General features: G+C 35.1%; 1 protein-coding gene across 1 annotated transcript; it reads right to left on the minus strand.

The window, feature by feature from the left end:
• Positions 1 to 426: 426 nt before the first annotated feature.
• On the minus strand, positions 427 to 13,051 carry LOC124636550 (odorant receptor 13a-like). Its single transcript, XM_047172682.1, has 10 exons — positions 12,858 to 13,051; positions 11,728 to 11,900; positions 11,379 to 11,528; positions 10,915 to 11,103; positions 10,150 to 10,354; positions 3,023 to 3,119; positions 1,139 to 1,243; positions 854 to 942; positions 658 to 724; positions 427 to 562 (listed from the first exon to the last, which is right to left on the minus strand). The coding sequence occupies exons 1-10, from the start codon at positions 12,938 to 12,940 to the stop codon at positions 497 to 499; spliced, it is 1,224 nt and encodes a 407-aa protein (XP_047028638.1). The 5' UTR covers positions 12,941 to 13,051; the 3' UTR covers positions 427 to 496.
• Positions 13,052 to 26,947: the final 13,896 nt, after the last annotated feature.

The raw sequence follows: 26,947 nt of genomic DNA on the forward strand, positions 1-26,947 counted from the left end.
ATCCGTGATCCGACCGCAATTTTGCAGTGCACCAGGAAATCTCTATTTTCTTCTACATAATTTATGCGTAGGTGCAGTATTATGCTGATAACTTTATTGCTGAATGTTGTACGAGAAACATTTTTATTTTCACACTTGTTTTATTTTGTAGGAGGGTGTAAGATACTAATGAAGTTTGTGTGTTTTTTAGGTTTTTGTTAGTTTGTGTGACACTTTAATTTAGGTGGAGGTTTAGGATAAAGATTAAGGGAAAATTAAGATGTATAAGTAAGTAGTTTAGCAAACTTTTAGTTTATTTAATGACTAGTATCATACAATAAGTTAAAAAGTCGCGTGCAGTGTGATAAGTATTGTGAAATTTTCTTCAACTTCAACTGATATAAGTACCTACGCAAATCATTTGCGGTTGCGGTTTATTTAATAATTATATGTGCATTAGCGCGCCTAAAGTTAGCGGATAAATGTAGTGTTTTCTTCTATTAATTTTTAATAATAATTAAAGTTCTTCTTCAGAATAGACGCTGTTCATCAATGAGAAGTAGGACCATGTAGAACTTACAACCTGCAATAGAGGATACGTAAAGTAAACGATACATACAACGAGGCTTCAGCTATGTAAAGAAATTACATTTAAAAGACGACGTATATAACACTTACTGATGTAAACATATTCAAAGAAACGTCAGCATACCGTAGAGATGTAAGACGACACGGGTTTTGACCTCTAGAAAAAAAAAATAGCAGTAAGTGCACAAATCACAAGAATATTATTTTCTATAAAGTATGTAGATAAAAGTTTTATTTTTAATAGAAGCCAATATAACGATGATATAAACTTTTAGTGATTACATACATTTTGATGATCAGCCATATGGTCATTTTGTATTGCTTCTCTCCTTTGTACCACAAGTTCTCGTATGCCATATCCCCGATGGTCGCACTCTGAAAAACGTACCGGCATTCAATAATAAAAAAAATAACTTTTAACTCATCTCAAAAATCTCAATCGTCAAGAAAAATTATTGCTGTCTTCCCTTTAACATTCTACTGGCCTCGAAACAAGCCAACATCGCTATAAAACATCAACAAAGTCTTGTTAATTAATAACACTTTACTTAATAAGTATTAAAAGTTTTACCGCACTCGTGAGCTGTTCGCCGTAGAAACATAAATACAAAACGGTCAGCAAAGACGAGACTACTCCTAAGTAACTCAGTAGCTTGTACATGGTACTGCGTGTAAACTGAAAAAACAAAACACAAAAGGCCTACAAATTAAATGGAATATTTAAAGCAAGATATCTCTCGTGTATCGGAGGAACGTACCCTTAAAGTAACTGCATACTACAGACTAAACAGTCGGCCGATAGTTGTCCCGATGGTTGGAGAAAATATTTTTTTCAAAATACTTGGTTGGTCTGATAGCCAGCCACATGCCTGTTTGTTGTTACGTGTATACTTAAATTCATCTTCATACTGATTTATATGCGCCCAAATCAACTATCATCAGCCGGCCCAAAGTTTCTAGTGTGCGCTTATGAAAATAAATGGTGGTACACACATTACAAAGATCAGGTATTTCGCAGAAAAGCTGAAATATTTGAACGAAACAAAGATTTTCTTTAAAAAACTGCCAGCTATCGGATCAACTGTCGGCCGACTAAAAAGTCTGCAGTATGCTGTTACTCTTATGGATGAAAGTCTAGCATTCGCAAATAAGACTCGGAATAACTGATACTCGTTCAAATATTTGCTTTGTGAGGAATAGAGTAGATAGTGAACATGATGTAGCAATTAATGCGCCACGATGTTTTTTGATTCACAAAGCTTACTAGCTTTTTCGATACTGCTAACTGTACCTCGTGTATGCTTAGATGGGGCTTCGTCAAAGGCTGTTTTTAGTAGAAAAATCGAATGAGAAATTTTAGAACATCAGTCAGGAATGTACTATATTACAGTGCCCATACTACGAGAATATGACATAATAGGAAATCAATATTTCAGACAAAATTACCAAAGGATGATTGTTCAGGATACATCTTTTTTAATCAACTGTGGGGTGTGATTGTTTCCAGAGTATATCCTAAACAAATATTCAGTAGAACATGCCGCCATTTTCCTACTCATCGCACAACCTATTTTACTGTAAAGATACCCAGCTTTTGTGGAGTTTGTTAAACATTTTTATTTGAGCTCAATTGTTTGAGGATGTTCTTTCACTGTTTCGAGAAAGAACGCTGAGCGTAGAACACAAATTGTATTCCATGTACTGCAGAGCAAAGAAGTTTTCATAAAGTGCAGATTGTAGCAAAAGGCCTCATTTTAAAACCGACTTCCAGCGTCCCAAATTGGGTAACGGATTAAACTTTTCTGTTATACGAGCGACTCTTTTAATAAAATTTGTGGAATCTCAATTTACATACAAACGATTGGAATGACGCTCCCCTTCGCTGGCCGTAAATTTTCGGGTTGTTCGGTGCTTTATAATAGCCGTGTTTTTATTTACAGGGCTTTTTAATAAAGTAGTTTGTGCGTTTCGGCCTTTATTAAACGGATTGATTATTGGTTGTAGTGAAGATTATTTATCAGTCAGAGAGCAAACGTTATAATTCATTCTGATCGTTGGTGTTTCCTATTTTTTGTATTGTTGGGATACACTATAACTTTTCCTATCTGATAAACATGGAGTTAGTGATTATAGTTCGGCCATTCAGAGAATGCGTTCCTGACACGTCGCGATTGAACTGACTGAATTATAACATTCATTGATTATTGATATAATAATGTTGTTTTAATGCTCCTCAATTGTTAAAACGGTAAACAACCAGCAAAAATATTTTTATCGTAACTGCAACGCCATTGCAAAGTTACGTCGTCAGTTCAATCGCGACGTGTCAGGAACGCATTCTCTGAATGGCCGAACTATACAAACCGTAAACTCAAGGAGAAACTTAATCGGTAAAGACTACCGATTAATTATACACGATTATTCAAATTACTCTTCTCCAAAAACCAATAACTACCTGTCCCATGAAACCGAAAGCGCACACCGTGATGCCGACAAACAATAGATCTATGAATACCATCCCGTTGAATGCGTTATCCAGCAGCCGAGATAGCCTGTCAACAAATAAAATACATGTTTTATTTATGTCCACCCCTATGTCGGCTTTGATGCCATACAAGGGGTTAGAATAGAAAACAGTTTAGCATGAAAATGCTGTTTTTGGAATAGAGTAGTAGTATTGAAAAATGTTATGGAAAATTGATTTATGAAACAGTTTAGCTATCGGACCAAAATGCAGGCTACGAGTTAAATAAAAATTGAATTAAGTGATGACAGGCGACCAAGTATGATTTAAGAAAGATATTTTCAAGTAATTAAAGATAGTGCAGTTCAAAAAGTCATGAAAAAAAAAAAAAACATATTTCAAAACCAGCTTCAAAAATAACGAGGTCCTCACACAATACTTCACAAAACTAGCCCAAAAGAGGGTAAAATTACTCTCACACGCCATAAAATAGGAAAAAGTAGGATCACTTATATTACATAGGCCATTGGTCTCTCAGGGTGAGGACATAGTTACAGCGGAAAAACTTTTGGTATTGTTGGCACGAGACCAGAAAAACTGGTACTCGTAATAAAGATTGATGATATGGGTTTCAGTGAAGTTGAAGCTCTTGATAACTTCCATGTGGCACAGAACTCTAGAATATAGTGCTACTTATGCTGGAAGTTAGGCAAACATTTCCGCATAGCAAAAACTATAAGTCGTTGTACCAAACCAATACTGTTCCATGATTTTTTTGGGAATCTATATCCGAATATCTGATTCATAGAATATGCTATATTACACACTAAATAAAGGACCAATTCCCAGGAATATGTTATAAACTACAGACAAATATTTAACAAATAGAAATTACATAACTTACAAAATAATAACTAAATAAATAATAAAAATGTTTATTCTCTCATCACAAATTACATCTTGACAACCATCAAAAATCACCTCTTCTGCGATTTTTTTTCAAAACCAATTTGGCCATTGTAAATATACATTTTGTTTTAGTTCACAACCAACCTTACATCTGTCATCGTGATTTAGACGCGACAACATTGTTTAGTTTTGCTCCGGTATAATAATTATTTTATGTGAGTTTGTGTAAGTTTTGAAGTGAGTGACTGTTACTACTAAAACATATTATTTCTTTGGACATAATTATGGTGTTTGTGTCACAAATTACCAGTGATACAACCATTTTTCAGCATAATTTCTAAATAAAATTTCAGCTTATTTTAATTGTCAAAGTTGGCATTTGTCATTTTTTTCTTCATAAAAAAGTTTCTATAAATAATGGAAAGCGGTTGCGACGAGGAGGACGGTAGCAGCTGTCATTCTAGCTCTGTGACCTTACGAGCTATGATACACAATACTGATGGTACGTCTGATTTAGAAGAGGGTGACACTGAAAGCAATTTGAAAGTTGGGAATAAAAGAGGCAGAGATGATTCAAGTCCGGATGATGATATACAGAATGGAGAGTTCATTACGGTGGGAAAGCGTGGTAAGAAAGCTAAAGTTACTACACCGCGTTCTGGATTTTCTCCAGGAAAATCGTTCGTGAGTGATAATCCTGAATATGTTGAAGTATCGGTTATATCAAAAGAAGTCCTTCCGAAACAGATTACGCTAGCAAAATTATTAAGTATTGAAAAAATTCCGGAAATAATGAGGATTGTTTACAAAAGTCCATACAAAATTTTGATTAGATTTAAAAGTAACTATGCTGCAGATAAACTATTATCTTCTGCATCTATCAAACAAAGAGGATGGGTCTGTAAGAAGACTAATGAGGTAAATGTTTCCTACGGCTTAATTAAAGAAATAGACCTCGATCTGGATGACAATAGCATTAAGGACATACTAGAATGTGAGGTTGATATTTTATCCGTAAAACGTTTAAGCCGGAGAAACGATGAAGGCAAATGGGTTGCAAGTGCGAGTATTCGCATTTGTTTTCAAGGTCCTATTTTACCTCCGTTTGTTTTTGCGTACGGTATGAGGATGGAAGTATTGCCTTTTAATTTCCTTGTTACCCAGTGTTCAAAATGCTGGAAATACGGACATATTAAAGCATTTTGTCCTAATAAAAAGCAGATTTGTCCGAAATGTGGTGGCGAGCATGACAATTGTGAAACAATTAATTTTCAATGTGTTAATTGTAAAGGAGACCACATGTCTATGGTGAAAAGCAAGTGCCCGGCATTTTTACGTGAAAAAGAAATTAGAGATATAATGTGCAAACATAATTGCACATACAAAATGGCTCTTATTAAAAATAAAGAAAATAAGAATGTAGTAGTACCTAGTCCGAATTTATTTACTGTCGATGAATTTACTAGAGCCGAGGTAAAGGCTGGAAAATCCTATTCAGATGTTGTCAAGCAGTCATTCCTGCCTACTGAAAATTCGGATGAAGATAGAATGTCTCCTATTCTGAATTCGAATAAACTTTTGGTTCGTTCTAAGAAGACTCTCAAAAATAAAATTACAAAAGTCAAGAAAGGCAGGCGTAAAAAAATAAGATGCCCAGTTGAGGATGAAGAGATATCGGAATTTTTGGCAGAAAATATAGAGAATACTGAGTCCCAATCAGGTGATAAATCTCGTAAAAAGCATGATTTCAGTCTAAAACGATTTTTGAAGAATATAAAAGAAATTTTTAGTGGAAACAGTTGCATGGAAGCCAAAATAATAGCAGTTATAAAATATTTTACTACAGAATTAAAGTCATTCCTGAAGAGTTTTCTGAGTGTTGATTTTTTGCTGGAGGTACTAGGGTGCTCTAACAATGGATAAGAACTTCAACACAAAAAATAGAGTTGTTACCATTCTACAGCGGAATGCGAACAGTTTAAGCCCTAAAACAGATGATTTTCAATGTTTGTTACTACAGGAAAAGATACACATTGCTGTTGTAAGTGAAACTTGGTTATCTTCTGACAAATCTTTAAATATTAGTAACTATAACATTATCAGAAAGGATAGATTGGATTCCTATGGAGGTGTATGTGTTATAACGCATAAGTCAATTAAAGTCTTGCACAGAGATGTTGTACATCCCAATTCTAGTATTGAGATGATCATCGTCGAAGTTTTTAATGTGCCTGGAATAAAGAACATTATTTCAATTTATTGCCCCCCCCTCATCTATTACTAATCAGTCCGACTGGCATTATATTTTTGACAGATTTGATAAAGAAACATTAATTGTTGGTGATTTTAATGCGCATCATATAACCTGGTCAAATAAGACTGATCGACGGGGAGAGATGGTATATGACGCTTATTTTGATAAAGATTATTTGTGTTTGAATGATGGAAATGCTACAAGAATTAAGTCTGTTAATGGATTTTTACAACAATCTTCTCCAGATGCTTCATTTGTTTCTACTGATCTAGCTACAAAAATGTCTTGGGAGACTACAAATGAGTCACTAGGCAGTGATCACATCGTAATCAAAATGAAGTACGGTTATGAATCTGTAAATAATTTCATAAAGCGACGTAACTTTAAGCAAGCTCGGTGGAGTGAATACCGCGAAAAATCGGAAGAAGCGTTCGCTAATGTAGATCTTTCGTTGAGTGTTCAGGAATCTTATAACTTATTTGCATCCAAAATTGATCAGGTAGCTGAAGAGACAATTCCATGGATTAAAATCTGTCAGGATCCTACAGCAAAATTTGTACCGAAACCTTATTGGACTTCAGAGTTGTCTAAGGCCGTAGCCGAGAGACGCTTGGCATTGGCAAAATTAAGACGTAATCCTATTCCAGATAATTATGATATGTATATGGCTAAAATAAATACAGCCCGAAAATTGGTTGGCAAAGCTCGTTCTACGGGCTGGAAGGAATTCTGCACGAGTATTGATTCAGAAACATCCGCGTCAGAGATGTGGAAAAGAATGAGATGGGTAAAAGGTGGGAGGTATGGTAACCGTTGTGTTGATTCTGACAAATGTAGAGAGCTATTACAATCCTTGACACCTGATTTAGCTTGCGAGGAACCACCACTTTTTATGGAGGGTTCATGTGCCATGGAAGAAGATATAACATTGTTTGAATTGTTAAATTGCTTGAAGCACAAAGATACGTCGCCAGGCGTAGATAATATATCTTATTCTATGCTTTTCAATTTGTCTGTTACAGGTAAAAAGTTTTTGTTACATATATATAATTTAATACTACAAACTGGTATAATACCAAACCAGTGGAGAAGCATAAAGGTAGTTCCGATTCCTAAGCCCGGTAGAGACCCCAATAGTTCTAATTCCCTGCGGCCTATTTCCCTAATGTCTTGCCCATGTAAAGTATTTCATGGAGTTTTACTGAAACGTCTTGAATGGTTCGTAGAGAAATCATACCTTTTGTCTCCTTCCACTGTTGGTTTTCGTAGGTCACGCTCGTGCTTGGACAACCTAACACGGTTATAGTTCGGCCATTCAGAGAATGCGTTCCTGACACGTCGCGATTGAACTGACGACGTAACTTTGCAATGGCGTTGCAGTTACGATAAAAATATTTTTGCTGGTTGTTTACCGTTTTAACAATTGAGGAGCATTAAAACAACATTATTATATCAATAATCAATGAATGTAGTTACGTCGTCAGTTCAATCGCGACGTGTCAGGAACGCATTCTCTGAATGGCCGAACTATAATATCATCCATTCAGATTGGGTTTTCTAAAAATATGGCCACTATTGCATGTTTTGTTGATATAAATAACGCTTATAATAATGTAAATATTAATAGAATGATTTCCTTGTTAAATAGAATTGGGGTTGGGGGGAAGCTTTGTACATATATTTTTAATTATTTGAGTCAAAGGTATTTACAAATCGATACGGGAATGGATGGTATCCTAGTAAGACAGGCAAGTGTAGGTTTAGCTCAAGGTGACCCATTATCTCCTCTCCTGTTTAATATTGCAACTATGAATATTTGTAAATCAATCACTAGCTGTAATGTATCACAGTATGCAGACGATTTTGTTCTCTATGTGTCTTCAAGTAAACATAATTTAGATTCAGCCATCAGTCACTTGTACACAGCTTTAGATGTTCTTGTTAAAAATTTAGGTGAGATGGGATTATTTCTGTCGGAATCAAAATCAAATGTTTGTCTGTTTAGTAGGTCTAGGTGCTTAACGAATGTCCACATTAGTATTAATAAAAAGGAATTGAAAGTTGTTGATAAAATTAAATATCTGGGGTTGTGGCTTGATTCATCACTTCGTTGGGGAGCTCACATAAACGAGACATGTGAGAAAGCTTACAAATATTTAAATATTCTTAAAACTTTAGCTGGGAAATCTTGGGGCATTCATCCGAAACATTTAAGGAGACTGTACATCTCACTTGTTAGAAGTCGAATTGATTATGCTAGTTTTTTATACGGTAATAGTGCTAAGACGCATTTGTATAAACTAGATGTTTTACAAAATCGTGCATTAAGAATTTGTGGTGGTTTCATTCGTTCAACACCTATTTGTGTGATGGAGAGTGAGCTCTGCGTGTCACCACTATTTGTGAGGAGATATTGGCTAGCCTGCAGGTATTGGCTGAGGTTGAACTCCTTTTCCAATGATGCAACTTTATCTTTATTACAAGAACTATCTGTTTTGTGCACCAATGCATATTGGAGGAATAAGAATAAACCCATTTTGATTGATATTCATAATAAGTTCAATAACAATATTGTGCATAAGTCCCCTATATTAGACATGTATAGCTTGGATACTTGGGTATCAAATATTAATATTCGAGATTGTGTTATTTGTAATGTTGACGAATTAGGTGTACCAAAGCGTTCAATGAGTGTGGCAAATTTAAGAATGTTGATTTCTAATATGTTTAGATGTAGATACGATAGTTATTATTTTATATTTACCGATGGCTCTAAAAGTGTTCATGGTGTTGGCGCAGCATTTTTTGATGTCCAAACAAACACTAGTATGAAATTTAAATTGTGCAATGACGCCTGTATCATGAGAGCTGAATTAACGGCTATAGTAGAAGCTTTGTCCTATGTTCACAGTTTGCCGTATAAGAATGTTGTGATTATGACCGACTCCAAGAGCGCTTTACAGCATTTGATTCGTTGTGTATCCGGAGTTCGAGGCATGCCGATTGCATACGAGGCATTAAAGAGTATACAATTTCTTCAGAAACAACTTGTAAATATTAAAATTCAATGGATAACTTCTCACATAGGTGTCCCGGGAAATGAAATGGCTGACAAGCTAGCTTCCGAGGCTATTGCTGATGGCATAGTTATTCCCGGCGACCCTTATTTTACTGAGCTTATTCCTCACATGAAAAAGTTTTGTCATAATTTGTGGGAGGAACATTTTAGTTTTGTTACAGCAAGAAAAGGTCTGTGGTACAGAACTATTCAGCATGATCTGCCTCGAGCTCCTTGGTTTGACGTGGGCAACATGCCGAGAGAACTTTTAGTGTTAGCATTTAGAATAAGGTCAGGCCATGTGCCTGCTAATAGGTTTCTGCACTTGATGGGTGTGAAACCATCCCCGTTATGCAATACCTGCACTCATCAAGTAGTGGACGACTTATACCACATTCTGTTAGAATGTTGTGCATTCGACGACTTGAGGCTACAGCTGTGTACGGCGATCGGTAGCGATATGTATAGTGGTGGAGTTAATGTTTTGCTTGGGAGACCTCTCTCGGAACAGAGTGTTGCTGTCTATAAATTTGTAAAAGATGTGTTTTTGAGGAGAGATTCTTTTTAGTTCGTGTATTTTATTATCAGTTTATTTTAATTTATTTTTTCATTCAATCCTTAGTTAATTTTTTATATTCTGTTTCGGGTTGTCTCTCAAGTAAGGCGTGGGATTTGTCATTGTGCATGTCGCCATCGATTATATCGAATGGCTCTGGCATCGAGTCTTTGAATGCACAATATTTAATTCAATTCACTAAATTTTTTATTGATTAATTTGTATATCGAGTTTATTATGTGTTTTTTTAATTTAATTTGTGTAAAACCTTACGAGGCTGGCATAACGCAGCAGCGTTTAAGCCTCTAAAAATAAAAGATAAAAAAAAAAAAAAAACCAACCTTAGCAATTTCTGGTGTCGTTCAACGAACTGTTCTATAGTTGGTTTATCATCATCATTTTTTGATAATTCATTTCTTTTTATTTTCATCCTGGGCTTTACTCTAGTTAGATCGTCTTTGAGCATTATGAACTCTGTGGTTAGAAGTCCACAAGATGTTACCATTATCAATGAAGCACCCGAGTATACGGTGACTAAGAGAAACACTGCAAAAAAAAATTAAGTTCCGAGATTTTTGACAAAGTATTGCCCATAACGTGTTTTAATTAACACAGCCATTAAATGGTAATACACATACATATATAACTTACTAGCTTCCGCCAGCAGCTTCCCACGCGTGGTGTGCTGATAAAAAGTACCCTATGTGTTAATCCAAGGTATCACCTATCTACATACCAAATTTCAACCAAATCGGTTTAGCCGTTTTTGCGTGAAAGAATAACAAACATACATCCATACATTCTCACAAACTTTCACATTTATAATAATATATACATATATATATATATATAAGTAGGATGATTATATAAGTAGGATATCTCGCATGTTAATTGTATATGCACAAATGTTCACAGAAATAAATGACTATGATTACAGAATCAGCTTCAAGAGTAAAATTGACGCAACCTTTCTACTAGGCTATTAGGCTTAAAAAAAAGGCTGTAACAGTGCTGCTACGCTTTACGTTAATCAATTCTGTGTAACCCTTGAACAAAGTTATATCATAGAAACAGTGACATATTAGCAATCAAAATATTCAACTTACAAGAATAAAATTGGAATATATACGTGATGATGTAAATAAACCAATTCTTCGTAGGATTGAATGGGTAGACTGAATCAAATGGAAGAATCAGCCTGCAGTCTTGTCTCAGTATAAACTTTCGAATCAAAGTTTCAGCTAAAGGTGACAGCATGTATTGGCTCGTCCCGAATACTGATATCCAGAAGCTAACTGAAAGATTATGACAGAAAAATAATAAGCACTTATATAAGGACCTTCATACCTAATTGGGATAAAAAATAAAAACAACTTTAATAATATACCTTCAACCTTCTCCTAAGCCTGAAAAGTACTGTGCCAAAAACCGCACCAAAATCGGTTCAGTCGTATTCAGATACAATCATGCAAAAACATACATGCAGGTCAAACTGAGAATTTCAATTTTTTTATGTAAGTTAATTCTTATTTGTGAAAGAGAAATGCACAAATGTGTTAATACAATTTACCTCTATTTACCAAATGGAGTCTCAAAAGTAGTTTATCCTTTTCTTGCTTCTGTGTTTCAGTAAACTTCACTCTCCAAAGGGAGCCTAGTTCCCTTAAGAATGTGGACACTTCTTTTATTTTTGGAAGCAACACGAAACACTTGAAGATAGCTAAAAATTGTGAATGAATACTTATGTCATTAAACCATTAAAAATCGCCGCGCCCGAATTGTCGACGATTCAACTTAACGCTACATAATATTCTAAACATTTTATACCATAGATTTAAGAAAGTAACGCCTGATTCCATAACTTTATACAAAAAAGGTAAACAGACGTCGAAAATTTTATTGTTTTTCCAAAAGCTTACCATGTACAGTTACCAAAATAGAAGGAATCAAATAAGCAAACTGTGACATCTCGTCTCCTGTCACTAGCTCTGGCAGATGAAGACCCAAGGTGACTACATGGATGATCACAATCAGGACTAAGTAGCTGAAACGCCAGTTCTTCTGTATAAATGATAGATCATCCTGCAAGTATCTAGAAGAAAAAAATAGGTACTAGACACACATAAAATACATTCTTATATTAGTGACTGTGTTATGGTATTCTTGGTCTAGCTTTTGGGAAGTGTATTGAACCAAAAGATGGGTAATCATTTTGTGACCAAGCATGTGATAATTTTAATGTTAAATTGAGTCAAATTCGGATGCAATTACAATACCGAACATTATTGAGTCATATGCACAACTGCGTACTAAACTTTAAGTTTAGATTTCAGATTATAGTTGATTCAAGCCCTTATATTTAACAAGTACTCTTTTTTAAATCAATTTTGAAGAATACCCGGATTTTATTTCTGTACCTACAAGTAAACGTGATACGAAGAAACAAATTACCTGATACTCTATTTGCAAGACTTGCAAATGAAACTTTTATTCTCATTCCCTACTTATTGATTGCTACAGAAACTCAAGTAGGACTTTGTAACAAAAGCTTCTGAGAGTCTAATTTCAAAGGTATTAAATTTTTATCTTAGTTTCTTCTTGGAACAAGAAAATAGAAAATCTTTTGTTGCTTCGGCAGATGTGTCGCTTTCATGACTTTTCTTTGCAATGATGGAAATAAAATAGAACATTTCGTTCGTACACTTAGCCTTAAGTGGATGATGTTTTGATAGATCCTTAATCATAATAATGATGCATTTATACTATACGAAAATAATAAGAAGGAAAAATATGTTTGTTTATTTGCACCCCAAGGGCTCCAAAACTACCGAACTGATTTTAAAAATTTCGTTTACTGGGAAGGTACACTCTTCCCGAGTTACATAGGCGATATTTTATCTCGGTACGAGCAGTACATAATTTGCACGGGACATGGGTAAACCACGGGAAAAATGTGGTTTAAAATAAAATGTATTACACATTTGACGAAAAAAATGTAGTTTTCCGGAAAATCGAAGCACGACTATTCACAAAAAATACCTATACTCACCTGATATTAAAAAAACTCAAAATGAAGAAGCTGGTTTGTAACGCTTCTGAGAAATCTTCTGGGAAGTGTTTCAGAACTTCCATCTTCCATAAGCCTGAATGCCTGAAGGTGATCGAGTGGTGCGCCTCGAATGATGTATTTTTCCCTTGAGAATACGTTTGTTTACTTCCAAATCAAATTACTGGATAGCTTTCAATGAATTCTGTTGTATTAGTTTTTAGGGTACCTTAAGATTATAATTTAATTTTAGCACGTAGTGTTAATTGTAGATACGTTTTTGTATTACCTAAAGTAAATGATTTTTAATACACAGAAAATTAACAGGCATTGATTTTAATTACATTCGGCGTACTCAAAAATACTTGTAAATGGTGAACGTTTCACCGGGACTATGCTGGTTACAGGTAAACATTTTTTAATTTATATGTACAATAATCATATAACACTATAAGCTGTCCATAATTATAAACATCTAAACTATTACACGTCGTTGCAAAAAAACGAGAACACAGTTTCGATAAAATCTTCATCTAAAAACTTACTGAACCACGGAAATATAATAAAACTCACTCCTCACACACGTTCGCTTATAATTTTGTTCTAGAAAAATTTACTCCGTATAATTTTATCAAGCAAACCCCTGCTGATTTTATATTACTTTCTATTACCTTCGTGTCCTAGGCATATTATTTGCGCTGGACGTGTAATCACAACAAATAACATTTAAACACTAGACTGTGGGTATTACGAAGAAGGTGGCTACATTTTTTGCACTGAACTGTAATTATGTTAAATACTGATTTTGTAATCGTTGTGTGTATGTTTTATTTAATTCAATGTTGGATTTAATTTGTTTTGTATTCAATCTATAAATAAAAAAAACAGCGTAAAGTATTCAGTACTGCCTATGTACTATGGTTTCACCCGCGTCCCATGGATACTACAAAGAAAGCTAGTTTTGGACCCTTTAAAATGTTTCCTGCAAAGCCAATTTTTTTTTTATTCAACAGATACCTGCACCTGTTTTTTTCTGAATAATCCGTCATATAATCTCAAAATCAAAAAGGCCAAAATCATATCAACTCCACGAAAACAAGAGAGCAACAATAATGTTCCCCTCACTTATATAATTCAGCGTACAATATAAAAAAGCTTCAGTATATTTTCAGAGCATTTGCACGAAGCCTCGAACATGACAAACGGTTCCAATGTATTTACGATACAAAATGTATGATTTCAGATCAGTTGTTGTTGAAATATTGTGGAGAATCCGCTATTGGCAGTGGCAAATGCTCACGTTGAGGTATTACCCGGACTTTTGTACTTGTGCCGGTTTGTATGCTGGCAATCGAATAACAGATTTGATAGAATGATTTTACGATGGTTTGATTTTAAATTACGTTGTTTTTTTTTTCAATTTGGAGTGAGATTGGAGCTGTTTCAAACGGGAACTTTTAAACAGAATTTGATATTGAAATCATATATTTTGTATGATGAGGGGAGGTCAGCGGGTGGACAATAGATGCTAAGCAAATAATTTGGAAAACAGAGTCACATATACTTGTAAATACGTATTTTTATTTCGTAACCACTAGCTTCTTATTTAAGAAAATGTAAGCTATTTTGCCAAGTATTATAGAGTAATAAATAAGTAAGAATGAATCCTTTCCCAACAACACTTAAAATTCATACAGACCCTACCAAAATTCAATAGGCCGCATTAATCATTTATTTATGCGCACAGTCCAAAGACAATTCCTCTTCTGGAATATAACACCTATTCTTCAGGAATACGCTTGTGAAATAATTTATTGGGTCTGGCGTAACGTTGCCGACATCCATTATGAAAATAATGGCTACCGACTACGGGCCCTACCCCTACCTACCCTACTTCGGATGTCCGACGCGATTAGTCGAACAAGCAACACACCTAGGGTTTTGACTAAATTTTACGTAAATTTTGGGTCTGGTTTGGGTAATTAATGATTATTAATATGCTGTTTGGTTTTATGGTCAGGTGTGTTGGACAGTGGTTTGCTTTAATTTTAATTTTATCTATACATATAATAAATCTGTAGAAAAGTATTTTTTGTACATTGAAGAAATTGACAAAAAAAATAACCAGCATGTTAAAGGATAACTAACAAAACCCATTTCCATCATTTTTGTCATTTTTGTCTGTTTGTCTGTTTATCTGTTTGTTTGTTCGCGATTCACGTAAAATCTACGAATTAAATGCAGACAATGCTTATATACAAAAATTCTACGTAACTTGGGGTATTACTTAGTTTTTGTTTCATCGAAATCGATTCACTCTGTCAAAAGATATGATTAATTTTGTGAATTCAAGATGTAAAATATTACGACACGCAATCTATTTGTCAAAACTGTACATTTGAATGTTGTACTTATATTAGTTGATCGGCCTATTATTAATCTTTACACAGAAAATCACACCTTTGTAAGTAACTTCGGAAGAAAAAAAAATGAAAATTTTGTTTAGCCAAGGTTAAAGTAGCTCCATCTGTGGTAAATAAAATACATCAAATTTGTCAAAGGAGCGAGGTGGTAAATGACAATATTACCATACATCCTTTATAGAGGATTATTATTTCAACAGATGGAGTTGTGTATTTTCCGTAATTCACCAATTCAATTACACTACGTGTTAAATATTTTAAAAATTACACTACGTGTTAAATATTTTAACACGTAGTGTAATTTTTCGATAGACATTTCAATAGTGTTTGTCAGTTTGCCGTGCCACATCAAAATCCAACTATAATTATTACCTTGATGAAAAGAAAATTAATAGTTCTCAGCCAAATTTAAAACGGTGCCATCTAAATTATTTTTTGAACATTATGTCAAAAATGATGACTTTAGTGGAACAATTAATTATCATTTAAAGTTACAGATGGTGTTCATATCAGGATTTTTTCATAAACATAGTTTAGCTTATCTTCCACTAATGTGGTGGCCTTAAAACAAATTACTTTGAGTGAGAAGTATTAAGTAGACCTTAATTATTTTTTCTGATGCAAAATATGTAAACTTAATCCTAGAAGAAATGAGGATCTATCTCTCGCAAGCGCTGCTAAGCGTGAGGTAGGTAATGTAGGATTCTGTAGCTTTAAAAACAAGCCCAGATACAAAGTGCAGATAAGAAATGGGAGCTCTCTCTATTTAATACCATACACACGTAAAATGCTTTATGCGTCTGAAAACGTACAAATTACGCGCCGCATACCAGAGACATGCTTACTTTCAACTTCTGATCGCAAATACACTGTCCACGATTACGAACAGTCTCAGTAAGACCCGAGCCAAGTCTAAAAACCCTAAAAACACCTTTTATATAAAACTACGTTTGATGTCATTTAATCACAAAGACAGAATTGTTTTCTGTTGCAAATCCTATCCACCTATATCCTATCCTAATCCAGAATGCATTTCAGGTGTGCATTGCACAAAAACCAATGGTATCCTATTCAAGAAGTCAAAAGAGTTGACCTGCCAACGTCAGCTTCTGCGCTAAGCAAGTGTTCTTAATAGTACCATTAGAATTACATTCATCGTTGAATGAGGTGAATAAATTTTCAGAAACCACAATAACAGTAGGAGCCAAAGCGTATTATCGCTTCATAGAGCTCTGATTGGCCCCAGGTGACCAAGTCAGGTCTGATTTGTTCGTTCATCAGATCTTTGAAAGTGTTTCGGTGGATACTTACTGTCGTCCTGTTTACGTGTGACACAAAATATGGTATATAAACGTCCTCCGCAAGAGCGAAATTTTCCCGGTGTGCGGTAGTGACGGTAGCGATTTGCTGGCTCCACCAAGAAATGACAAATTGCGAGCGTACATTCTGGAAATCTTGGCAAAACTGCAGGTTTCAAGTACGAACACATTAAGTGGACTCTCACAGATACGTACATTTTGCCTATTCGTGAACTAATGCAAACATTTCGGTGGAGTCCCGGCTTAAGCCTCCCCCACATTAGGCGTGCGCGATCCTCGGGCGTGTGAGTAGCGCGGGCGCCGCGCGTGCGTCGCGAGCGCGTTGCGTGAGCGTCGCGTTTTGCTGCCCTGCGGCATTTGCAGCGCGCTCGCGGCGCGCACGCGCCGCTCTCCTTGACGTTTAACTGCCAAGGCGTTTAGCGGGCGGCGGGGATAGCGGGCGAAGGGGTAAGAACGCAACTCGAGCGCCGCGTGCTCGCCGCGAGCGCGTCGCTTGCACTCTTCACACATGCCGCAGGGCAGCAAAACGCGACGTTCACGCAGCGCGCTCGCGACGCCCGCGCTACTCACACGCCCGAGGATCGCGCACGCCTAATGTGGGGTCAGCCTTACCATAGTGAATAAGTGAAACTATCCTACCCTATGCGCCTGCTGATGATGATGACTCATTTTATCATCCATCCAGCTATTCCCCAACTATGTTGGTGTTGGCTTCCAGTCACCGAATCTGTTTGAGTACCAATATTTTGCTTGGAGCGACTACCTATCTACAATCCAGTCAACTACACAAGACGATATCCATGGTAAGACTGACAGACTTTCTGGCTTCTGATTAGTCGCAGCAGCTGCAGAAAATGTACAAATGACAGCTTTGTCAGACTCAAAACATGTAGACATAGATTATAGCTGTTTCCTGTGAAAATTACTTACGCACCATACGTAATAATTTTCCAAATTGGCTGAACAACGTCACAAACTTTACTTCTTTTGTTTAGACAAATGGTCACATCCACAACACAACCTTGATCAATGAATCTATTGACGATTCTATATTGCCCACGCAGACGAAGTTGCGGGCAACAGCTAGTGTGTACCTAATAATTATTTTAATATCGTAAATGGTTAAGTATAAATTCGTCATGATTTCTGATGTACGAGGCTTCAAATTAGTATAAGAAATAGGAAAAACTCAGCATTTTGCAACAATAAATAATAAAAAAAAAAAACTTTATTGATACATAAAAACCTTTCTTACATTTTATCTTGTTGCCATATTATCGTGCGAAGTTTTCCTTAAGCTTGGTTGGTATGTTTGAAAATGACGCGTAAATTTTCATCGTCTCATAACGAAATGTATCTAAACTCCTTCAATTAACTAACTTACTTATCGTTTACAAATTGACAAAACAAACAATTAACAGAGTAATAGAAGTTTAAGCGGAAACCGTAAACTTTTCATTTATTTGAAAAGTTCTCAGAGTTATTGTTGATATTTTATCATGACGAAAATCGCTATGAAAGACGGGATTTCGAATCAATAACGAATTGCTGGGAAGTTATGGTACATAAATCTTCACGGGTTTGTAAACATTGATTTATAAAACTTTGTGCTACGTAAAAATTAAAATTGTTAAATTACGAACCGGGGTTGAGGACGCAGGAATAATTTTATCAACTTATATTTGGGTACTTGGGATTAAAAAAAACGTAGTGTCGAACTTAGTGTATGGTAGTTTGCTCACATTAGCATCCTGTCACTTTTCATTAAAGGAATGAGAAGAGTTGCTAAGACGTGAAAAGTTTTTTATTTTACTTGAAGCTATTCAATCGCTAAGTACCTAATTAGTATTGCGACAACACGTTACTATATAAAATGTATGTATCTTTAAAGAAGCATTAATCGTACATAGAAGAAAAACAAAACACTATCAGTAGCTCGACACATCGACAATTATGCAAATTGAGTTTTTGTTACTGTTGATATTATGGATGAACAAAAACTGTTACAAACGCCACTGGATTACTAGCTTACAGCGAATATTTTATATTAATAGCAACACTTTAATAGGTAAAAGGCTTTAGTTTGAATTTATTGAGGCCATTATGTGTAATTTATATAAGAGCAATGAGTTTGTAATTCTACGTATTTAAAAGGTAAGGCATTGACCTGGGTCTGGATTGCAAATCTGGAAGAAATCGACTTACGGCTCTTCCTATATTTAACCTATCTTTTCTTTTGCTATCTCAAGACAGGAATTTGACAATACTTATATGGAGCCGATGTAAAAATTCTATGTCTAGTAAGAACACAGATATTATAGAATATTGAATATTGGTTCAGCCGTTATTGTCTCTCGATTTAAAGTTTGATAAAACATACTGATTTACTTATTATATAAATTGGATAACAATATAATGATAAGACATCATTATTTGATACAAAGCAACTGAAGCTCTCTAAAACTATTTCAGTCTAGTGTATTTTATTACACACTGACTGAAGCTAATCTTGGACCTATAAAACTTATCGAAGCTAATCTTCTACTTGAAACTGTAGTAAAACTAGCGAATAGTAAAGTAATATGACTGAAATAGAGTCTGAATTGACTTGTGTCAAACTCAAACTCAAACTCAAAATTTTTTATTTCAAATAGGCCTATGAAAGCTCTTTCGAAACGTCAAAGTTAGGTGCACGGTTCCAAAGAGTTGGTCTCATGGAGAAGAACCGGCAAGAAACTCCATGGACACTCTTTTTAAAAGAAAATAAAAATAATTACAGACATACAGTTTTCTAACTAGCCCTGAGAATGTTATACAATCCAAATTGAGCTAAAAATGTATTAATAAATTATACAAAATAATTTTAGTGCAATCTTTACTGGAAAAATAATTTATACAATTCAAAGAAAAAATATATTGGGTAACCAAGTTATTATACAATGCAATTTGGGGTCTTGCTGGCTTGGGCTTGGCTGGTCTGGGCGGAGGCACTCCCGTGCCCGTGGTCGCCGGGGAAGCCACATGTGCAGAGAAAAAGAAAAAACAATATTAATTTAGCGCCAGGCATCACTGTCATTAATGTAATCCTGAATTTTATAATACGCCTTTTTAATCAAAATGTTTTTAACTACATTCTTAAACTTTTTATCCGTGAGATCAAGGATACATTTAGGTAGCTTGTTATAAAAACGTACACAATTCCCTAAGAACGACTTATTTGTTTTTGTTAGCCTAAACTTGGGAACCACTAATTTATGTTTGTTACGTGTATTTATCTGGTGAATGTCACTTTTAACTGTGAATTTATGGATGTTTTTGCGAACAAACATAATATTTTCAAAAATATACAAGGAAGGTAATGTAAGTATATTAATTTCCTTAAAGAATTCTCTAAGAGATTCGCGAGAGCCCAAGCCATAGATCGCTCGGATCGCCCTTTTTTGCAAAACGAAAATTGATTGGACATCAGCCGCTGCCCCCCATAGCAGAATGCCATATGACATCACGCAATGGAAATAGGCGAAGTATACAAGCCTGGCCGTAGCTATATCGGTCAGTTGTCTGATTTTTCTGACTGCAAAAGCAGCAGAACCAAGTCGCCCTGATAGGGAGGATATATGGGGACCCCATTGCAATTTACTGTCAATGGTAATGCCCAGAAATACTGTGCTGTTAATTAACTCTAATTTGCTGTTATCGAGCATTATATTTGTTTCAACCGCAGTGACGTTAGGCAAACAGAACTTAAGACATTTAGTCTTGGAAGCGTTTAATAATAAATTGTTGGCTGCGAACCATTTGGAGAGAATTTCTAGGCTTTCATTAATGTGACTAACATTGGGGTTCTTACGCTTAACTTTAAAAACAAGGGAAGTGTCATCCGCAAACAAAATAACATCCGAAATATCAGACAACACAAATGGAAGGTCATTTATATAAGCTAGGAACAGAAATGGACCCAGTATAGAGCCTTGAGGCACGCCCATTTTTACAACTGTCCCCGAAGATGTTGAGCCGCAGACATCCACTTTTTGCTGTCTGTTGGATAGATAAGACCGGACAAGTTCAAGAGATTTTCCACGAATGCCGTAGTGTCTCAGCTTAGAAATGAGTAAATCGTGGTCCACACAATCAAACGCCTTGGAGAGATCACAGAATATACCGACGGCATCCTGCGAACTCTCCCAGGCTTCCAAAATCTGAGTGACTAACCGCGCACTTGCGTCCGTAGTGGACCTACCCTTTGTAAAGCCGAATTGACGGTCGTGCAGTATATCGTTTAAGTTAAAATGGTTTAACATCTGATCAAGCATGATCCTTTCGAATATTTTACTTAGAGCCGGGAGAATAGAAATGGGTCTGTAATTTGACGGATTTTTCTTACAACCTGACTTAAATATTGGAATGACCTTACTGTGTTTCATCAAATCAGGAAAGGTGCCTTCATCTATACACGAGTTAAATATTTGACTGAGTATTGGTGCAATATTGTCAATCACGGAGCTCAGGGCTTTAACAGAGATTCCCCATAAGTCTTCCGTTTTTTTTAAGTTAAGGTTTTTGAAAGCTTTTTTTACTGTATTAAAAGTTATGTAATGGAATCCGAAATCCGGTACTTCTTTAGTAAAATTTTGTTTTAGTAATGCCTCTGCAAGTGTAGAGGACGAGTTAAGTGATTTAGTAACCTCTACTGGTACATTAGAGAAAAAATTATCAAACGCGTTAGCAACCTGCACATTATCCGACACAGTTGCATCATTAATCGTTAACGATAGTTCAGTATCCCGGACTTTAATTTGACCCGTTTCCGCATTTATTATTTTCCAAACGGTTTTTATTTTATTATCCGATTTAGTTATTCTGTCACTAATTGATTTAGACTTTGCAAGAATACATACACTTTTGAATACCTTAGAGTAGTTCCGTACATGATCATGAAAAGATTTATCAGATGTCATTGATTTTTCTCGATACAGGTTATACAATACATCTCTGCTTATCCTAATCCCTTTTGTACACCATTCGTTGAATTTTAATTTATTGTCGATTTTTAGTTTCTTAATAGGACATGATTTATTAAATTCTAGACAAAGTGTGTTAGATAACTTATTAAATTTAGTATTCGAGTCCTCTGATTTAAAACTACTGCATAATTTATTGACAACATTATTTTTAAAGGTTTCTAAGGTTCTGTCTGTTAATTGTCTGTATTTTATTACTATGTTTGACGGAGTGTTTCTATTAGCAGGAAAGCTAACAAGCTGCCCTAAGTGATCCGATCTCACACCAGCAATAATGGAAGAATGCTGAACCACACAATTTGTAAAAATATTGTCTAAACATGAACTTGAAGATGGTGTAATTCTAGTGGGTTCATTAAACAAATGTTTTAAATTAAAAGATTGAAATAGAGATAACAGTTGATATTTATCAGAAGATTCAGAAGATATATCTATGTTAAAGTCACCGCAAATGAAAACTAGTTTATTTGACTTAAAAATCTTCCTAAGTATTTCCTCCATATTTGTAATAAATAATGAAAAGTTACTTGCTGGTGGTCTATATACACATAAGAATAAATGACTTCCTATTTCTGCACATGCTACCTCGCACAGGCGATTAACAGAGCTCGAAGTGATGTCGCTTCTATCCTTAAATTTTAAGTTATTTTTACACAATATCAATGTACCCCCACCCTCTGCAGTTACCCTATTAAATACACTAGCAACCTTGAAATTATTGATATTAAATAACATTTTCTCAGGCTTGAGCCATGTCTCACAAAGACATAATATATCTATAGAAAACTTATCAGTTAAAAGTTCAATGTCTAATATTTTGCCAGAAAAACGGTTTACATTCTGATGAAATAGGATGAGGTTATCGCTACGCTTTTCTATTGTCTTAGAACCTAGTTTAAACAATCAATCACAGTATTGTTAGAATAACTAGTCAATACTGGCTCGTCGCTTATCCTACATTTTGTCATATTGTTGGCTATGACAATGTTAATATTATATGCTATCAATGTAGCTATATTATCTTTATATTTATTAGGGAAAAACATGCTTTCCCTACTCAAATGAAATTCACTAACAAACTTGTTAGTGTCAAAGAATAATAGTTTGTCCCTATGACAACATGTCAATGTGTATATGAAATTGTTCAGAGTATGAACATAACTATTTTGAGTGTCAGAAAAACAGTCAGAATATGGGAGTGCACAAATCATTATGTTTTTTAAATTTAGTTTTAATAAGGTGTTGATACCATAAGCAATGTCACTTTTAATTACATCAAGACTGTTGCCTATCAAAAGAACTAGTGTAGTGTTAGCATCAAACTGTGTATTTACTATCTTGTTTATTATGTTGTTGAAGTGTAGGTTTGGGTAGCAATAACTAGTTACATTATGTTCTTGTGGGAGTGAGTGTTGAATATATGAGCCTAAAACCTTTACCAAATTTATCTGTAAATAAGACTGACTTGTGTTGCTTAGTGTTGTGAATGATTGGAACAGTATGAGGAGGGTCTAGTAATGTAGTAACAGGCCGGGGTTCAGGGATTGGGATTGGGTGAGCACGGGTACAGGAAAGATTATTAGTTAGTGACTCATATCTCTCTGCACTGTATTTCACCAGATCCACTAGCTTACCAGCCTGCAACAAGCGCATACTCAGTTCATGTTGAGATTCCTCATATTTCCTGAAAATATCAGATAGTAAATTTTCTTTCACAATTAATTGTTCATGCAACTGTTTTATGTCTAAGTCATGAGAAACTTGGCAATGTTCTAGCTCAAGAGAACAGGTTTTTAATTGTTGGACTAGCTTTACCCTATCTCTTCTAAGATTAACACAGTGTTTTACCCTACTCTGTTTTTTTAATGCTAAACGGCACTTCCTAATAATTTTGTTATACTTAATATACTTTTTAAATTTTTTTTTACTCAATACTAAAGGACATTGTGTGATGGTATCATCACCGGTCAGGTCTATAATTGCAGCAGAGCTGCCCACAGCTGTGGTACTTCCTACCAACTTAGTGAAACGATTTAGGGTGTCAGAAGTTTGCACCCGAGCTAAATCAGACTCATATGAGGATATTTTGTTGTAGGCCTCACTTAGTTCAAGCTCGAGTTCAGTTATACGTCTTAAAGTAAGTTCATGTGTTTCACTACATTCCTGAAAAGATGATACAAATGCCTGAAGTTGGTTATGTTGGTCTAGAAGGTCCATATGCTGTATATGCAGCTCGGCCAGGTCATTTTTTAGGACTGTGTTTTTGTCGACAACATTTTTCACTTCCACCTCACTGTCCTCCCTTTCCTGCAGTAACTGATTACAAAGTGTTCTTGATGCCTCAAGATCCTTCAGAGTGGCCCTTAGCTTGTCCTCCAAGTCTTTGATAGCGGCCCTCCTGGTTGTCATTTTGTAAACTTTGAGTTCAGTTATCTGAAATGTGACAGGAAACAGCTTAGTGGCAGGCAAAATATGTTTCTTAGGACACAATCAGGGAAGAGCAATATTAAACAGAATGAGAACTAGTAGAAAAAGAAAAAAAAACACAAAAGAAAATTTAACTAAAAATAAAAATTAAAGTGGGTAGGGTGAATTAATATCAAAATGTTAAAAAAATATTTTTTAAACAAGATAAGTGACTACAGTTAAGGAAGATTACATTAAACACAAAAGTTTGACTTTATTTAGAAAATACAAAAGTGAAACTGACTATGTACAAACAAAGGAATTGGTTTGTAAGTTTGACACAGAACAGAAGTTAATAGAAATACATAGAAGGATTGATCATGGAAAAGTATAGTAATACTTAGTAGTTGTATGAGTGTATATATTAAATAATTGAAGTGTTTGAATGTCTGCGGCGAACGTTAACGTCGTCGATTCTGCTTCCACAATATTGTCAAGCAGAAGGAGACAGTAACTGAGCCGATGTGTGTGTAGGGACGTTGCTCATAACAATGAGCAGTGTACTTAAGTGGTTTGTATAGTGTATAAACACAAAGATACAATAATATTATAAAAGAAAAACAAAATACTCCCCAGATTTCAAATTGTCCGTTTGACAGCTGGTTCACTCAATCACATTTGCTTTGAATTTTCAATATTTGCGACAAAAACATATTAACAACACTGTTACATACACTTATTAACTATATTACACGATTTTAAACACGATTATCAATAAATAACTATTTTTCTAAAATATTAAATCACGGAGCCGTTTTTTCACGACTTGACACTTTGACACCAGTGTTCCTACAGTCCCAGTGTTGACATCAGTGTGTCTAGACTGGAACTATTTTGATTTTGGAGTGATGACGGCTTTGGAAGATAAATGGATCTGGTAGTCGAGTCTAAGTAAATAGAGGTTATATTGAAATACTATATTTTGATAAACTGTAATGTATGTTTAATAATCTCTCCCTGTCTTGCATGCATAACAGGTGATTTTCGTATGTGGAAATCGTTAATCGATCCATTACATACGAAATCGGAAATTTCATATGTAATGGATCCTCTTTACACTATTTCTATTATAACTTGCTGTTAGTGATGCAGCCATCTTTTTATGACTAGAGCTGACCGTAGGACTTGTTAAGTTAATTAACCTACACTATAAGAACACGAAATGGTATGGAGTACTGGAACTTCTGCTGAGACCTCCAAGGCACAGCAACTTGTATATTTTTAGTAACATGTCTGTGTCAGACTTTGACAACTTAATTTTAGATCTCCTTCCACTCTCGCAACGGAAAATTCCATAATTCTGAAAACCGAAGGACAGTTTTTCCCCTAATGACGTTTATACAAAAACTTCGTTGCTTAACACAATAATACAACATTTTGCTGGTACCAATTTTTGAGGAAAATGTTCCAACTTTGTACTTATGTATGTTTATTTAATTTTACGTGACAAGCTGTCTCAAACATGATGAGGGTAGCAACAAAACCTTTGGAAAATATCTAAATGTCCGTTCAAAACTCGGATATTACGACACCAAATATCATTTTGTAATGTGTGTGAGTTTTAATGGGAAAATCGTTTCGGACGGTGTTTTATTTTTTGTTTGGAAATTCTCGTCATATTTTATGAGGAAAACATGACAAAGGCCTGATGATGGTCTGTCTAAAAAATTCAAATCAAACAATATTTTTTCTGATAAATATTATTTTAATCATAATTTAATTATATAGACCACTATTTATCTTCCACAATAATACCAAAAAAACTAGGACCAACAATCCAGCTTCACAAGACATAGTAGACCCGCAAATGTTCCACCACGATTTATTAGTTAACAGGTTAAATCTATTACGGTGTTGCCAGCTCAGCTGTGGTAAATGGATTACTTCAGGCTCCACCAGACTATAAAGCTGTAAACTACTTATTACTTGATCACACGCTGCGGTTATCTAGATAAACACCTGAATTTACTCGGCTGTTCTACTGAACTTAATTTGGAAAGTAATATTTTTTTTTGTGTAATAAGTGACAATTTTGATTGTTTCGGTAGTGTGTTGTCGTCCTCATATGCGCAACCTTCTCCAGTTCATGCAGATACCACATAATATCTCTATTTATACAATTTCCATATAAAAGAGTCATACAGCCAAACTTATAGTTAAATATATACGACCACTACTTTCAATTATTGCACAAAAAATATTTTATTATAATCCAGATTAACAACTGAAAAAACCTTTCAGCCTTGACAAGCAAATAAATATTTTGAGTTTGAGTTTCATTTTTTATACATCAAAAAACGTATCACAGCACCATTGATCCTTTGAAGTTCCTTCTTAATTATCATTACCCTGCTTTACTGGTTTTGCTGGTACCAATTTTTGAGGAAAATGTACCAATTTACCAATTATTTATAATTACCACAAGATAAAGACTATTATCGTATACCATCGCCTGGCACAGGGTATGCGGTCGAGAGCTCTCATACGAAGGCACGTTACTCCACGAACGGTCAATTGACTTTGAAACTAGAATCCGATCGCTCTTTCCAACTCTAAGGGGTTCGAGAGCGCTTGCCGCCGTTATTTCTTTTGAGCCCCTTTTTTGAAGAGATTTAGTTTTCGTTAACCCCTTTTTTTCATATTTGAGGCTTTATTTTTGTTTGTGTCCTCGGAGCTGTAAGTAGATTTTGGTTGTATGGATTAGAATTAAAAGAACAAGTAAGAGTACCCGGACAGCGCCGACAGATGACCCAAAGGTTGGCGAAATTATTTTTTTAAGAAAATCTTGATACCTTTCAGTTGGTTTTATGAGCCCAAAAAAACTATCGGCCGACTAAAAGTTTGCAGGGTTTTCTATTCCTTCT

The sequence above is a fragment of the Helicoverpa zea genome, chromosome 14, assembly GCF_022581195.2.
Source record: "Helicoverpa zea isolate HzStark_Cry1AcR chromosome 14, ilHelZeax1.1, whole genome shotgun sequence".
In the NCBI taxonomy this organism is placed as follows: Eukaryota; Metazoa; Arthropoda; class Insecta; order Lepidoptera; family Noctuidae; genus Helicoverpa; species Helicoverpa zea.

Excerpts from the sequence above, each read along its gene's own strand:
- LOC124636550 (XM_047172682.1), bottom strand. The coding sequence starts at position 12,940 with ATGGAAGTTCTGAAACACTTCCCAGAAGATTTCTCAGAAGCGTTACAA. Across the intron at positions 11,901-12,857 it reads TTGAGTTTTTTTAATATCAG|ATACTTGCAGGATGATCTAT; the intron begins GTGAGTATAGGT and ends TTTTTCTTCTAG. Across the intron at positions 725-853 it reads ATATGGCTGATCATCAAAAT|AGGTCAAAACCCGTGTCGTC; the intron begins GTATGTAATCAC and ends TTTTTTTTCTAG.